This window comes from Acipenser ruthenus, chromosome 5, assembly GCF_902713425.1.
Source record: "Acipenser ruthenus chromosome 5, fAciRut3.2 maternal haplotype, whole genome shotgun sequence".
Lineage (NCBI taxonomy): Eukaryota > Metazoa > Chordata > Actinopteri > Acipenseriformes > Acipenseridae > Acipenser > Acipenser ruthenus.
Window position 1 is genome coordinate 45,604,412 of NC_081193.1, and position 17,289 is coordinate 45,621,700.

General features: G+C 35.8%; 1 protein-coding gene across 2 annotated transcripts in view; it reads left to right on the top strand.

Moving 5' to 3' along the window:
* The window catches only part of LOC117403129 (glycerophosphocholine phosphodiesterase GPCPD1-like), a 35,847-nt gene extending 19,101 nt beyond the window's left edge, over positions 1-16,746 (top strand). For both annotated transcript variants that reach the window (XM_034005146.2, XM_034005147.2), the window contains exons 10-20: positions 300-432; positions 974-1,028; positions 2,338-2,430; positions 2,851-2,928; positions 5,547-5,586; positions 6,416-6,465; positions 7,309-7,374; positions 8,001-8,137; positions 8,389-8,524; positions 14,033-14,193; positions 15,068-16,746. In XM_034005146.2, coding sequence (XP_033861037.2) covers positions 300-432; positions 974-1,028; positions 2,338-2,430; positions 2,851-2,928; positions 5,547-5,586; positions 6,416-6,465; positions 7,309-7,374; positions 8,001-8,137; positions 8,389-8,524; positions 14,033-14,193; positions 15,068-15,236 — 1,118 coding nt within the window. In that variant the 3' untranslated portion in view covers positions 15,237-16,746. The remainder of the gene's footprint in view (positions 1-299; positions 433-973; positions 1,029-2,337; positions 2,431-2,850; positions 2,929-5,546; positions 5,587-6,415; positions 6,466-7,308; positions 7,375-8,000; positions 8,138-8,388; positions 8,525-14,032; positions 14,194-15,067) is intronic.
* Positions 16,747-17,289: the final 543 nt, after the last annotated feature.

Here is a 17,289-nt window from a genome sequence, read left to right on the forward strand (position 1 = left end):
CTTTGCCCTCCCAATTTTGTGCATTTCAAATTGGGGAGAAAATGAGGTAAAAAAAAAAACAATTGGCGATTCCAAATTAAAAATAAATAAATAAATAAATAAAAGAAACATCAATCTTTATCTACAGACTGGACTAACTGCTGTTTGGTTGATTGTCTGAAGTCTGACGAAGGTTTTTATGCTAATTTGGAAAAAAAAATAACGTACCGGTACTTGTCAGCATTGTGTGCCATCGATCGAAATTATAATGGCCCGTCTGCAAAGGGTTAATTGTGAAATCTGTTTTTGTTTTCTTCTAGTTGACTACATTGTAATAAGACCAATTGAAGGCCATGTATGTGATATGAGTACTTCATTTACCAAGTACTGGAAAAAACGATCTGCTTTGGATGTGGGTCATAGGGGAGCAGGAAGCTCCTCACATATGGAGAGGTATTTCCTTAGATGTATGGTTAATTAACTAACAACTAGGTCTATAAAATACTTCCTGTAATTTAAAAATAGTTGTAAGACTTGATAGAAGCTAACCTTGGTAAGTGACTTAGATTTCTCAATGGAAATGTTTGAATAGCATTGGTTCTTGGATGGCTGTTTGATAAATTACAACCATTAATACTGTTTTCTCTGCACCCCTTATTTTGCAAGTGAGCATTTTCTTCATTTTCAAGAGCATTTCTCTTAAGCTATAACACTATGGATGAGCCTTCACAGTTAGTTGGTCTACATGAATTAAGTCCCTCATTCTGTCAAGTAGACACTTTTCACAGGCTTTGGCATCTTGCTCTATTGAAAGTGTGGGTCTGGGGTATGATGGTTAGTTAATTATTTCCACTGAAATGAGAGGTCAAACTAAAAGCTAATTAAGGATAAGAAAATAACAATTTTTGTAGGCAGTACCTAAGAAGTTCACAGTGTAATATGAAGGGAGGTATGCATGTGCTTTTAATATAGTTATGTGTTTGGTTTTCTTTAGATATGCTAAAGTCAGGGAGAATACAATTGCTTCCTTCAAAAGTGCCGCAAGTCATGTGAGTATCTGCTTTAGACGATTTGTGTGAGGAATATGAATACGTGTTGTGTATGTTTTTAAAATATATTTTAGGATACTCTGTAATAACTAGACATCTATCTAAAATTAAATAATTAAACAGTTTTGCTATTGCGATGCAGTATTGTTGCATGCAACCCCGTGAAGAAAGCTTGTATGAGTTGGCAATCATCTGTATTTACTAGTATATTTTATAAGCCATTTAAGCTGGCAATTTCATATTTTCAGTTTTGTGAGTAAAACCTAACGGCACCCTTCACTTTGACCTGTAATCTAAGATGGCTGGCATGTTTAATATACACAACCCAACCTCATTTATTTCACATTTCTAGTGTACCTGTACTAGTAATTTTGGCGGGGTGTCTATGGACTAGTAATTTGGGTTTCCATATAGTTTTCTTTTTTTGGAAAGAATTTTTTTCCAAATGCAAATAACATAATATTAAAATACTAGAGGGTATATTTAAATTTGGCCTTGTGTGACTACTGATATCGTGCAGCTTTCTTAAACTGGGTTTACAAGATGTTTTTAGGTTGTGTTGAAGAACCGCAAGTGCAGCCTGCCTCATTTAACAACCAAAAAATGTAAAAGTACTGGAAGCAAAACAAAAGCCCAGACATGGCGTTACACTGGTCGCTCAAGCCTGGTGCAGTCGGTAGCCCACAGCAGTAACACAGGAGACCACCGGCACAAATTCCCAGCTATACTAATTTAATACATTTTGGGGTACAAACTTGACTTTTTGTTAGGTACACATGATAAATGCCACTTGAAGCTAGTGTCACATTAAAAAAAAAAGAAAATACTGAATGAAGAGGTCTCTAAACCCCTCGTACAGTATGCTTATTTTGCCTGTTGGTTAAAGAAGTTTGCCAGGGCTACTTCCAGCAGATCTCGGTTGTTAATAAAGAATTGTTTGGTATGGCCTTTAGTTAAAGTATACAGTTGTGTGAGGTTACGTCACAAACGGGATCTTCACTTCTGAAGTCTCGAACATAAGATACAGCTTTCGAACATGTTGTCATGCAAAAAAGCTTTTGGTCAATGTGTGCGTCTTTTTAGTGCGAGAAGGTGATTTACTCACTCATTTAAGCCATACCATGGGGGTTTTAACACCCATGGTATGGCTTTTAATGTTATTTAACACTGTACTGTGAGGAATGTGCGTGATATGTGTGTGCTACGTCACATTCTCATGACAATGGAGAGAGAATTTAGTTTTTAAACTGCATGGAAACCCTGTCTTTGTTTGTTTGTTTGTTTTGTTAAACTTTCTGTTTTCTTGTAGGGTGCTGCTTTTGTGGAGTTTGATGTGCACCTTTCCAAAGACAGTGTTCCAATTGTGTACCATGACCTTACCTGTTGCATATCCATGAAAAAGGTAACCTGGGTTTCCATATAACAAAACTGAGCCAGATTAAAACTGCAATGAAATTGATAGATTGTGCCAAAAAAGTGCTTGGTTTGTGAATTTTAACAAATTAAACCAGTGAATGTAGTCGTAGTATTTGAGGTTGCTATTACGTTTCAGGGTTACTTGGCCAAGCATAATTCACTGCTCAAGGGACAAGTTTCATTAGTCTTTCCAATCCAGTTGCTGGAACTTCAGCATTTTACATTGAATGACAGGGCTTGCTGAAATAGCAAGAGGCAGATAATAATTTACAAGAGGTAGATAATAATTTATTATTGAAATTATCTCATATAATCTAACTTGTAATCTGCATGCTGTCTCTATTCATGTTTGCATAGATAATACTACTACCCTGTAATCTAATCCAGTTCATGTCCTTGTTTTTAGAAACATAGCAATGATTCTTTGGAATTATTTGAAATCCCTGTAAAGGATCTTACATTTGACCAGCTTCAGTTATTAAAGGTAAGTCCTGTATAAGAATATAGTGGAGACACCAGTACATCCATACGTTGCGTTAGAAGACTAGATCTTCAGTATTGCTCACTAGTGGTGAGTCGATATACCGGTTTTGCGGTTTACCGTGGTTTAGGTTCATTACGGTATTGACATCATTCTTATTATGCTGCACCACAGATACCGTAATTACAGTATATAGTGGTTTAAGTCTCTTAATTTGAACAACCTATTTTTATTCAACATCCTGTACAAAACATATCTCAGTTTTTTTAAATATGTTTGTTTATTGCTTTATACATATTTGGGCCCTGTGCCAAAAATAATAACTCTTGCTCTTAAATAAAAAGCTGTACTAGTAATGTATCTTGATGAGAAAGGATCAATCTTAATAATAGTTAGAATAATACATATTGTGGCAGTATAACATGTATTTTACAACTTTTAGGGTGTTCTTTTCAAAGTTTTAAAATTCAGATTGTCTATTAAAAAAAAAAAGTTAATTGCAGCTTTTGGTTGTAGAGAAATATAAAATAGCCAAAGTTTAAAGCATTCCGTCAAAGGAAGTGTGATTTTTGTAAAATTATATTTTTTGTGAATTACTGTTTGGGAATTACTAAAATTAGTAGTTCACAGTATTTCTCCATTTCTACCAAGCCTTACTTTTTTAACTTCCATGATGCATATCGTGTACTGTGCAAAAGTTTTAGGCAGGTGTGAAAAAATGCAGTAAAGTAAGAATGCTTTCAAAAATAGACATGTTAATAGATTATATTTATCAATTAACTAAATGCAAAGTGAGTGAACAGAAGAAAAATCTAAATCAAATCCATATTTGGTGTGACCACCCTTTGCCTTCAAAACAGCATCAATTCTTCTAGGTACACTTGCACAAAGTCAGGGATTTTGTAGGCATATAGTCAGGTGTATGATTAAACAATTATACCAAACAGGTGCTAATGATCATCAATTCAATATGTAGGTTGAAACACAATCATTAACTGAAACAGAAACAGCTGTGTAGGAGGAATAAAACTGGGTGAGGAACAGCCAAACTCAGCTAACAAGGTGAGGTTGCTTAAGACAGTTTACTGTCAAAAGTCATACACCATGGCAAGACTGAGCACAGCAACAAGACACAAGAAAATTTCAAGGCAGACAGGGGTTTCCAGATGTGCTGTCCAAGCTCTTTTGAAGAAACACAAAGAAACTGGCAATGTTGACTGTAGACGCAGTGGGCGGCCAAGGAAACTTACTGGAGCAGATGAAAGACACATCATGCTTAGTTCCCTTCGCAATCGGAAGATGTCCAGCAGTGCCATCAGCTCAGAATTGGCAGAAAACAGTGGGACCCTGGTACACCCATCTACTGTCCGGAGAAGTCTGGTCAGAAGTGGCCTTCATGGAAGACTTGCGGCCAAAAAGCCATACCTCCGACGTGGAAACAAGGCTAAGCGACTCAACTATGCACGAAAACACAGGAACTGGGGTGCAGAAAAATGGCAGCAGGTGCTCTGGACTGATGAGTCAAAATTTGAAATATTTGGCTGTAGCAGAAGGCAGTTTGTTCGCCGAAGGGCTGGAGAGCGGTACACGAATGAGTGTTGCAGGCAACAGTGAAGCATGGTGGAGGTTCCTTGCAAGTTTGGGGCTGCATTTCTGCAAATGGAGTTGGGGATTTGGTCAGAATTAATGGTCTCCTCAATGCTGAGAAGTACAGGCAGATACTTATCCATCATGCAATACCATCAGGGAGGCATCTGATTGTCCCCAAATTTATTCTGCAGCATGACAACGACCCCAAACATACAGCGAAAGTCATTAAGAACTATCTTCAGCGTAAAGAAGAACAAGGAGTCCTGGAAGTGATGGTATGGCCCCCACAGAGCCCTGATCTCAACATCATCAAGTCTGTCTGGGATTACATGAAGAGAGAGAAGCAACTGAGGCTGCCTAAATCCACAGAAGAACTGTGGTTAGTTTTCCAAGATGTTTGGGCCAACCTACCTGCTGAGTTCCTTCAAAAACTGTGTGCAAGTGTACCTAGAAGAATTGATGCTGTTTTGAAGGCAAAGGGTGGTCACACCAAATATTGATTTGATGTAGATTTTTCTTCTGTTCACTCACTTTGCATTTTGTTAATTGATAAATATAAACTATTAACATGTCCTATTTTTGAAAGCATTCTTACTTTACAGCATTTTTTCATACCTGCCTAAAACTTTTGCACAGTACTGTATATATATAATTGAACATTTAATGTGAATGTTGGTCGTGGTGACTTTTTTTCATGGTACCTTTTACTTTGAAGTGGTGGTTTATATTCTTTGCAGAGGATGTGTGTTCATTAACTTTTTTACACATGTGATGGCCAATATCTATTTTATTTATTTGTATGTATTTATTTGGCGGTCTTCGTTGAGGTCCGTGCACTTCATTTTAAAAATGTTTGAAGAAGGAAGCATTGGCATTTATTGGTACATGAAATGTTTTCTCACGCTGTATTTCTTTGTTTTGCGTGTTGCCTTTCTGTCAATAAATATCTGTTAAACCTACATTTCTAGTTTTAAAACTACAAAGTTAAAGAAATGCCTCCTGCACAACTACTTGCCATTTTTATTTTGCAGTTGGCTCATGCGACTGCAGTGAATGGGAATGACCCTTCAGGTACATGTTGATACAGTGTTCCAGCATTGTTTGACCTGCATAGTTTTTACTAACATTAAAATTTTTTTATTTTATTTATTTATTTTTTTGATTGCCTGACTGATTTTTTTATAGTGCAAGCTAGGGGTGTGCAGATCCAAGCAATTCCCTTTTTATTGTAATACTATTTTTAAATTGCCCATATCTATTTCATTGCATTTGGCACCCAATCACCATAAAGTAGTCCTATTTCATTAAATCCAAATTCTTTCTTTTTTCTTTCATTTTTTTTCATTGAGTAATTGGCATTTACTGACATTTTGCCCCAGATTTAAGCGATAAAAACATGCGCTTAGTTTCCATGCAAATTTGTTAAGTAAACAGATTTTTTTATTATAGCTCCTTGGGTCATTTCCCAATGTGTTCAAAGTTTTCTCTTTTTATAGATACTATTAAAGTGGTTGAACAGATTTATTTAAGGGTTAGTTGAAACAAATAGTAGTTCAAGAATAGTCTTTGTTGTAACCCTTCTAGGGCTGGTCGCTAAACATTTCATTTGTTAGGGAACCAGTTGATCATTTGATGTTCAGAAGAAATAGCGTGGGAGGGATGGAGGGTAATTAGGAACTTTTTTTTTTTTTTTTTTGGAACACATTTTCACAACAATACCACTTATTAGATGTGAAATAATAATAATTTAACTTCTAGCTTTTATATTTTTAAAATATGGGGAGGGTCAAGGAAATTGTAACAAGTTAGCTGTGATATTCCTGCAAGAGGAACTGGAACTGTTGAGTACTGAATTTGTCTGGGTTTTTTTGTTTTGTTTTTTTCCCAAACTCTATTTTAGATGAGGAAGAGTATATTGCAGAGCACCAGCCTTTTCCTTCACTTCTGCAAGTAAGCAGTAAAATTGTTATTTCAACAAAGAAGCTTGAAGATAGATTATATAGGGTGTACTACATATTCTCTTCCCTGCTGTATCATTCATGTTTGTTTTTTGCCTCATCAATTTGAGAGTAAAGGTAAGAGAGTGAGACTAATTTGATTATTAGTCTCACTTTCAACACTTCCCTGAGCTTCCCTGTAATAAGACAAAAGTCAGACCTGGCCCATTTCGAAAGCTGCTAGCAGTTTACTCAACTAGCCCACCACAATGGAGCAGGGAATCTTGCATGGGTTTGGGGGATTAGAAGCATCTAGTAATGGACTTTAGTAAAGTACGTTTTACAATGAACCACACCAAGTCAAACATTTTAAGAATAAAATGACAAACAAAACAAGAATTGGAACGCAAATACCATGAAAGATATGTGGGTAATATTCAGTTTGGATGTACCAATTGGAATTGGCAATGACTCCATGTTTTTTCCTTTTTTTGGGGGGTGAGGGGTTGGGTCTATTTCTAATTTCCAATAGTCCTGTGTGTAATCCGCAGATCCTGATTCTGATAAAGATTTATATTTTTTCTCATGATTAAGTACATTTATGACAAGTTGAAAGTTTACTGTATTGAAAACAGAACACAAATGTTTTATTTTAATATTTTATATTTAGCTGTTGAGTTCATGTCAACATTTCAAGTTAAGTAACTTAAATATAGGTTTCATTTTAGATTAAAGTGAGCCAATCATTGCACTGGTTCAGAAGTTTGGTAAATCTTTTATCTATATGGTAAAAATAAATAAATGAGAAAACAGCAAAACCAAATTATTTCTTTATATTTTATTTCATTTTATTTAGATCTTGCAAGCTGTACCAGAACATGTGGGTTTTAACATTGAAATTAAATGGCTCTGTCAACTAAAAGTAAGTGGTGGTTTCAGTAATAGGGCAGGGGGTATCACTACTAGGCTGTTCTGAAGTGGAGCTTCTATCTTATTATTTTTACTGTATAAAATATTGTTTGCTTAAAGTGGCCGGTCTTCGCTGGGGATTCCGAAGGGAGCGTCACATTGGCTCTCCCATGGGTTAGGGAGGCAAAACCAGCAGGGTGTTTCTCCTCATCTCGCTACAGCGAACCCTGCTGGCCATGCACCCAATGAGCTCAAAAGCGGATGCCTGTAAGGCTGGCCTTTGGCCTCCAGAGGTCAGTAGCTCTCTGAAATCTGCACTCCAGGAAGCTGGCTCGATCATGGAATCTTTGGAATTTTACTATATGTTGTATTTTCCAGGATGCCCACTGAACCTTCAGTACTCATGAATTGGGTGGGGAATTGCTGTGGTGAGGGGAAGAAATTATTGGACATTCCAAATTGGGGAGGGAATTGGGGGTAAAATAATTGGGGCGCACTACATAAAAAAATAATAATAATAATAATAATAATGAATAAAATATTGTGTGCTTAAAATGAATGGGAGAATATATGGTAATATCAGTGGGGTTATCTAACTGTCTTCTGTTTTGTTTGTGTGGGTTTTTTTTTTTGAAAAAGGATGGTACCTGGGAAGGAAACCTGTCAACCTACTTTGACATGAACCTGTTTCTTGACATCATCCTGAAGTGTGTGCTTCAGAATGCAGTAAAAAGAAGAATTGTGTTTTCCTCATTCGATGCAGATATTTGCACAATGTAAGTAGGTTATTTTATTTTTGACTTGCCCTTCAACATTTTTTGGTTAATCAAGCATATCGACATTTTTTTTCTAATTTGCTTATGAGGTTTGCCACTCCTTGAAGATGTGGATAGGGTAGATAAGTCAATGGCATTATGCTCCTTAAGGTGAGGGGGGTGTTGTAATAATTCTCTAAAGTAGTCTTATTTATCTTTGTAAAAAAAAATATATATATATACAGTATATATCTCGTTTTATTCTTTTGCAGGGTTCGTCAAAAGCAGAATAAATACCCTATCCTGTTCCTGACCCAAGGCTTCTCTGAAGTCTACCCAGAACTAATAGATCTCAGGTCTCGAACCACCTCAATTGCAATGAGTTTTGCACAGAGTGAAGACATTTTGGTGAGATTTTATATAATGTATATATAATTTATAGGTAAAATCTTTTGTAGCAAATGTTCTGCTTTTGTGGGTGAGGAAAAAAGTTACAAGAAATAGATGTCTACAATTATTTATTTCATTTTTTTCTTTTTTTTTTTTACAAAACTCCAAAACTTCTAATTCAAAAGTATTCATACCCTGACAAGGAAAATGAAATTAATAGCTAGTTGAGGCACCTTTTAGCAATAGTAACCTCTTTTAAACGATTAGGATATTTGTCAATGAGCTTTTGGCATGATTCTTTAGTGAAATTGTTCTAGTTCATTCAAATAACGAGGACTTCTCTTGTGCACAGCTGCCTTCAACTCATACCAAAGATTGTCAAGCAGATTTAGATTGGGACTTTGACTAGGCCATTCCAGAACCTTGATTTTTTTTTTTCATTAACCATTCTGAAGTAGATTTTAATGTGTTCTTTGGATCTTTGTTGTGTTGGCAACGTTCTTCTCGCTAGAGAGGCGAAAATAGAAAAAATAGCATCCCTGAACAATATTTTGTTTTCGTGTTATTTTGATAGTTTGAAGTCTAAACTGTAACTTGGTAACAGGTATTTATGTTAAACAGCTTTAAAATCTTTATTTTTATGCATTTTAAAAACACATACACATTTCAGTCGAGTGCTTTTCGTGTGAGAACTCTTATGTCTAATTTAAAGTGAAGCAGGCGTTCACTCAAAGCTGCGTACCATCTCAAGTTATACATCCCCTGAAAGCTGTAAGTCTGCTCTTTCAACACAATGCCATCTGCAGGTCAGATTTCACGTCACCCACCGATCAGATGATGTTTTTAATAGCTCGTTGCGAAGGCAACTTGAAGCATGTTGCTACCATGTGACCGAAAGGCGGCCTCTGATTTGGTTAAGCACACCCTTCTAACGTTCGCACTTTCATCCCTCCGACAGATTCAGTGAGGCTTGAAGTTGAAAAACATTGAGGAATTCTATTTGCGGTAGTTTTTATACTTTCTGTTTTGATAGTGTTTTTTTGTAATTATTATTATTATTATTATTATTATTATTATTATTATTATTATTAATAATAATCATTTACAGAGATTAGGCTATGTTAAATGAGAATATTCTTGCAATCGCGGTCACTAGTCTTTGTACTTTCAATGTATTGTTATTATACCATTAGCTAGCTGCGTAGCTATAATTTTATTTCTTAGCTGTGACGCCCTTACCCAGGGCAACTTGCACAGTTGTTATTTAATGTGAAGTATTAATTTATAGTTAAAATCATGTTACTTCACGTTAAATGAGAATGTCAAATCGGGAGAGTGAAGTTGCCAGCAATGCGCTTAAATCTTGGAAAGTTAAATTTATCTGAAGCTGCAGGAAGTGGAGAGTGGCATTCTCTGAATCTGATTTGAGGATTATTTTGTGTCCAAAATTGTGATTCGGAGGACACCGTTGCCGATTTTTCTGGGGTTAGACGAGTCTGATTCAACAGAGGAAGAAAACGTAAATGGGAGTGAAACCGAGGGAGAGGTTGTAAACACAGATGAAGTGAGAGAAGCGCTCCGAGGTTGTAAACACAGATGAAGTGAGAGAAGCGCTCCGAGGTTGTAAACACAGATGAAGTGAGAGAAGCGCTCCGAGGTTGTAAACACAGATGAAGTGAGAGAAGCGCTCCGAGGTTGTAAACACAGATGAAGTGAGGGAAGCGCTCTGGTCAGTCTTAATTTCGAATTTTTTTTTTTTTGAAAAGTAGGCTTCTGGAATACATTATGTAGGCTATTTATATTATTAATTTTAGCAACTTCTTGTTTTATTTAAAAAAAAAAAAAAATAATGTTTTAGTTAAGTGTTTTAACAAGAAGCAAAATAAATAAATAATCTAGCCCTGTATGTTTATTGCCTGATTATTTACCTCCCTGACAATAATGGGTGACTTATATTCTGAAACACAATTGCTTTGTCAATAAGACCCATGTGAGACTTAATGAGCAAGCCGTAGGTTGCAGGGTAATAAAATAAAAATAATTTGGAGTGTGTCTCACTCTCCAAATTAAAGTATTAGACTAGACCAATCTCTTAAAGCCTGCCAAATTAAGTTTCTAGCATAAACCTGAATATGCGTTGCTAAGGACATAGCAAATGTACATAGTTGAAAATTGTTGCTTTACTTTATTCATGAATTTCTCAGAATTAGGATTTCTCTCTTGCGAGACTTTAAAATGTTGTAACTTTGTCATTTTTTTAAAGATATTTTATATAACCGATTCTTTTTTTTTATTTATATTTTTTCTTTTCATGAGTTTTCAACTCTTAAGGCTAATACTACTGTAATTATTACTGCTGCTCTTCAGTGTTTTTTTTTTGTCCAGCGGCACTGTTTTAAAAAAAAAAAAATGAAAAAAATGATCAGTGCTAATTGGTGTTGAACAAGGCTAGCATGTAGGTTTAGAATATACCGGCATCCACCACAGTGAGCCATCAGCCATTTTGAAAGTGAACGCTCTGAGAATCCAGCTCTGAAGCTGGAGCGGCCAGAGTGTGCTCAGAGCACTCAGTTTTTTCTTTATGACACCACAGAGCAGTCCAGGAGTTTACGAACAGTCAGAGGTACGCTCTGACACCCTGAGATTGAGTTTACAAACGCACCCTTAGTAAAGGGAAACTGTGTTTGAAAACAAACCTGTGGAGGTACTTATAGGCTTTGGATGTCATGGGAACTACACTCATTTATTTCTATTTAAATCTATTAATGTGATTGTAATGTCATTCGCCACATACTGTAGCTGATGATGTAATGATCTACTATTCCTTTATAATATATTATTTTAGCTCAAAGAGCCAGCTGCCCAACGTTTCGATATGTTGTACATATCTTTCTCAAGGGAGCCTGTGTTTATATATGTGTATATGAACATCATTACATCATTTTGAATATAAACAATGAATTTGAATATAAACAATAGCAAGTAGTTGTCATGCTGTCAAAAACCTATAAATACCTCCAATGTTTTAATTCAAACACATGCTTCCTTGAGAAAGAGATAGATATGTAAAACATATCGAAATGTTGGGCAGCTGGCTCTTTGAGCCAATATATATATATATATATATATATATATATATATATATATATATATATATACAGTACTGTGCAAAAGTTTTAGGCAGGTGTGAAAAAATGCTGTAAAGTAAGAATGCTTTCAAAAATAGACATGTTAATAGTTTATATTTATCAATTAACAAAATGCAAAGTGAGTGAACAGAAGAAAAATCTACATCAAATCAGTATTTGGTGTGACCACCCTTTGCCTTCAAAACAGCATCAATTCTTCTAGGTACACTTGCACACAGTTTTTGAAGGAACTCGGCAGGTAGGTTGGCCCAAACATCTTGGAGAACTAACCACAGTTCTTCTGTGGATTTAGGCAGCCTCAGTTGCTTCTCTCTCTTCATGTAATCCCAGACAGACTCGATGATGTTGAGATCAGGGCTGTGTGGGGGCTATACCATCACTTCCAGGACTCCTTGTTCTTCTTTACGCTGAAGATAGTTCTTAATGACTTTCGCTGTATGTTTGGAGTCGTTGTCATGCTGCAGAATAAATTTGGGGCCAATCAGATGCCTCCCTGATGGTATTGCATGATGGATAAGTATCTGCCTGTACTTCTCAGCATTGAGGAGACCATTAATTCTGACCAAATCCCCAACTCCATTTGCAGAAATGCAGCCCCAAACTTGCAAGGAACCTCCACCATGCTTCACTGTTGCCTGCAGACACTCATTCGTGTACTGCTCTCCAGCCCTTCGGCGAACAAACTGCCTTCTGCTACAAATTTTGACTCATCAGTCCAGAGCACCTGCTGCCATTTTTCTGCACCCCAGTTCTTGTGTTTTCGTGCATAATTGAGGTGCTTAGCCTTGTTTCCACGTCGGAGGTATGGCTTTTTGGCCGCAAGTCTTCCATGAAGGCCACTTCTGACCAGACTTCTCCGGACAGTAGATGGGTGTACCAGGGTCCCACTGTTTTCTGCCAATTCTGAGCTGATGGCACTGCTGGACATCTTCCGATTGCGAAGGGAACTAAGCATGATGTGTCTTTCATCTGCTGCAGTAAGTCTCCTTGGCCGACCACTGCGTCTACGGTCCTCAACGTTGCCCGTTTCTTTGTGCTTCTTCAAAAGAGCTTGGACAGCACATCTGGAAACCCCTGTCTGCCTTGAAATTTCTGCCTGGGAGAGACCTTGCTGATGCAGTATAACTACCTTGTGTCTTGTTGCTGTGCTCAGTCTTGCCATGGTGTATGCCTTTTGACAGTAAACTGTCTTCAGCAACCTCACCTTGTTAGCTGAGTTTGGCTGTTCCTCACCCAGTTTTATTCCTCCTATACAGCTGTTTCTGTTTCAGTTAATGATTGTGTTTCAACCTACAAATTGAATTGCATTAGCACCTGTGTGGTATAATTGTTTAATCATATACCTGACTATATGCCTACAAAATCCCTGACTTTGTGCAAGTGTACCTAGAAGAATTGATGCTGTTTTGAAGGCAAAGGGTGGTCACACCAAATATGGATTTGATTTAGATTTTTCTTCTGTTCACTCACTTTGCATTTAGTTAATTGATAAATATAATCTATTAACACGTCTATTTTTGAAAGCATTCTTACTTTACAGCATTTTTTCACACCTGCCTAAAACTTGCACAGTACTGTGTGTGTGTGTGTGTGTGTGTGTGTGTGTGTGTGTGTGTGTGTGTATATATATATATATATATATATATATATATATATATATATATATATATATATAATGCTCCCTCACTATAAGGCTCTCGATTTATAATGCAACTGAGAAGCGTGTTAATAGTAAAATGTATTTATTTATTTTATTTTTTTTTTCTGTGAAACAGCTTAACAGGCTTTTAAATCTGCCAAGCCTTTATTTTTAATTTACAAGCAGAACGTACAAACAAGATCACAACATGTTAAGCGACTAATCTTTATGAAAGCTGTAAGGAAAAAATAAAGTATGTTATGCTGGACACACTTTATTACAATTGTTAAGCATAACAGTATTTACATTAACACAGATGAGTCCCTTTTGCTTTTTAAATGAAAAAGTATGACGTAATATTTTTTTAAATCCCATTTAGTTGTTTCACAGAGAAACAATTTTAGTATTAACACATTTCTCAGTTGTGATTGAGATACACAATGGCTTAACAGGTATGAATTGCATTTTTAAAGGAGTAGAAAAGTCGAGGTAAAACACAGAAAATCAGAATCCCTATTTAGACAATTATGCGGTAATTTATAAAAAGCTATTTGTTTAAAAATAAGTAATAGCGCTTTCTTATGTTTTTATTTTAACGTTTATATATTTTTAAAAGTTTAAATGTTTTAATAAATTAAATGGAATCTAGCAACCCTATATTGAACATCCACTTGCTTCTTGCACCAGTACAGTTTACTGTTGAATCTGTTTTTAATTATGCATGTGTCTTTCTTTCAGGGAATAAATGTGCACACAGAGGATTTGCTGAGAAACATTGACTACATAAAGGAGGTCAAATCAAAAGGTTTAGTCCTTTTCTGTTGGGGTAACGATAACAATGATCATGAAAACAGGAGAAAGCTCAAAGAATATGGAGTCGACGGATTGGTATATGACAGGTAACCAGTTTTTTATTACAAATATTTTTACATGGAAATCAGTTGTATGAACGATTTTTAAATATGCAATAATAATAACCAAAGTGATATAAATAAGGATTTTGTTCCTATTGACGCCTATTATATTTTATGTAGGACTTTGCAGTGTGGTGATAATCTGAGAGTGGCATTAATAGGAGTGATATTAAACAGATTTTACTGCATAGTCAATTTTTCTGTTTTTGGAAAACAATTTTCCTATTTGGAATAGCTTTCTATGGAAAGTTCACTTCACAGTAATAACCCAGTTATACAAAGTCTTATTACTAAATCAATACTTTTTTTCATGCCAGAACTGTTAGCAGAGCACAAAACATCCCATATTCTTTCCCACCTGTGTTTTTTAATTTTTTAATTTTATATTATTTTATTTGTTTTTTTTTTAAGAACCAGTTAATTTTTTGGTGCCAAATTTCATTGACTCAAACTCTTCAGATAAACGGCAATATTTACCAGGTTTCAGGAATGTTTCACTGTATGGTTTGCCATGTTTACATTTTGTAGAGGACCTGAAAAAAATTGTCCTGGACATGATGTGGAGTTTGACTAGTCATTAAACTAAGGATTAAACACCAGTATTCATTATTAAAAACAATAATCTTATGAATGAAGGGCAAAGAGGACATTTTAAACTAATAGTTCCAAAAATAACCTATATGTTTTGCTGAACATGGATTATAGTCTGAACAACTGTATATAAATATAACGTATACATGTTGGCTCACTGGTTTCATGCTGAGCATGTTTACTTGATTCATGTTTGCATTTTATGGAAAAGTATTTTTTGAATATATTCACAAGGGTATTTCATGCATTTCATTTCTTGCATTACCAGGATCTGCGATGCTCAGCCTGAGCAGCCTAACATCTTCAAAATGGAACAGCTAAAAAGTCTTAAGAATATCATACCAGAAGAAACCCTGAAAAGCTGTGCCACTTCCAGTATTTGCCTGACTTGTTCTTCTGTGTGCTCCTGCAAGGACTCGGTTCTGCTTCAATTTTAAAATGTATTAAATGTAAACACCCCCCCACCTTTTTTTTGTGTGTGTACATTAATAATCTGTTCACACAAATTGCCCAGCGTATCAATTCCTTAACCTTTTGCGGTCCAATGTCGGACCAGGTCCGACATACCAATTTTCCCTTTCCGGCCCGATGTCGGACCCTGTTTGACATCATCAAAAAGACGCAAAAAACAGGTCTCTAGTCATTTTTTCTTCGGAAAAAGCCGAGAAAACCATTCAATGGCCGAGTGAGATTGATAGGAGCCGAGAGAAGCCGAAAAAAAAACAAATCTCTTGAATACAGATAGCCCTGGGCATCACATAGATAACACGGACATAAACAAATAAGATAGCTGCTTCTGCATCCAGCGCTCAAAGAATATCACAGACATTTGCAGAGCTTTTTTTAGATGTTATAGTAATAAAATAATGACTTGGATCGCATTATTGAGGAGTTTGGTGATAAAACGAGTGATCAGGAGATGATTTATCGGTATACACTACTATCAAGAGGTATGTGAAAAAAAACAGCGAACGAGGGGTGGGGCCGGGCTGGAGGTGCATTACTGAGTGTCCTGTTGATATGCAGTGCCTTTTAAACCTGTTTTACTGTGAAAAAAAAAATACTTTTAAACAGCACGTCTAAAATAAACTGCGCGTGTGAAAATAAATTGGACCTGATGCGCTGAATAAATGGACCGCTAAGGGTTAAAATATATAATTGATTTATTTTAAGTAACATTGCTGTTTTGAATTGATAATGAGTTTGTTAGTTTTGCTGGGTGTTAACATAAAAAAAAATATTGGGGGGTAGAAACTGAAAGGAAAAAGGACATGTTTAACATGACTTGCATTCTCCCAACTTAAGTATTTAAGTGTACTGTATATACCAGAACTTCGGGTTATGAATTTTGTTAAATGAGTGTTTAGATGTTGCTTTTTTTTAACAAATTCTCTTACTAGCTTTATTAACATTATTATAGGTCTCATTTATTGTTTAATGTGCTCAGAAACTATTGGTTCCTCACCTGTTTTTTTTTTTATTTTTTGTTTACATTAATTTTGGACATGCGAATATTTCAAAAACTGATCAAGATATAAAACTACTGCATGTTGGTACCTTTGCTGAAGGTCACAGCTAGATCATTGATGTGAGTTTTAAAGTGATAACCAGGAAGCATAAGCAACAGCTGCAGCATTGTACTAAAATTTAATCACAAACCAGCAATTAAACACAAGACTGAGCAGGATAATGCTGAATTTGTTTATAAAAGGAAATGAATGTATTTTAAAACCTTGGTTAACTCTCATTTAAATAACTGAGAAATAAAGTCTTATTTACTGTACTGTATATATTAAAGTGCATAAGGTGCCATTTTGTTGTATGCATTCAGAAACCATGCAATGCATTTTGTTATACATCTGTATGTACAGCAATGTGATTGTCTGTGTAGCTTATGTGTGTAACCTGATTTAATAATGAACTTACTTATTATTATCCTGCATTTTACTTGTTGTCACATTCGTGCACTTATTTTATTCTCTAGTAGAATCAGGGGAGGCAAACAGGAGGACAAATCGATTTGCATAAACTCCTATAGTGTGTTTTGTGTACTGGTTTACAGATTTTCACAAACCCAGACAAGTATAGATTTACTCCTTTGGTTTGTTAAAGCTTAGATGGATCGAGTGATTGCAGATCTATGTCGAATCCTAGCTCATAGACAGTCCAGGCAGTCTGGTGTCTTTGTAAACTAATAGCTTTAATATAATATAAAGCAAATGGTTACATTACGCACCTCAGGCAGTCTAAGGCAGGGTTTCGGGGGACCCCTGTATCTGCTGGTTTTCATTCCAATGGAGTTCTCAATTACTTAATCAGACCCTTAATTGAACTAATAATGTGCATAACCCTTTCAGGACCAAGCATTTTTCAGCGGGATGCTCGCCTAGGACCAGGCATTTTTTGGCTGTAGTTGACTCTTGCTGTAAAAATTCACTAAAAATCTATTTTTACAGTTGCATCTTAGAAATGGTGTCCTTTTATTCAGAA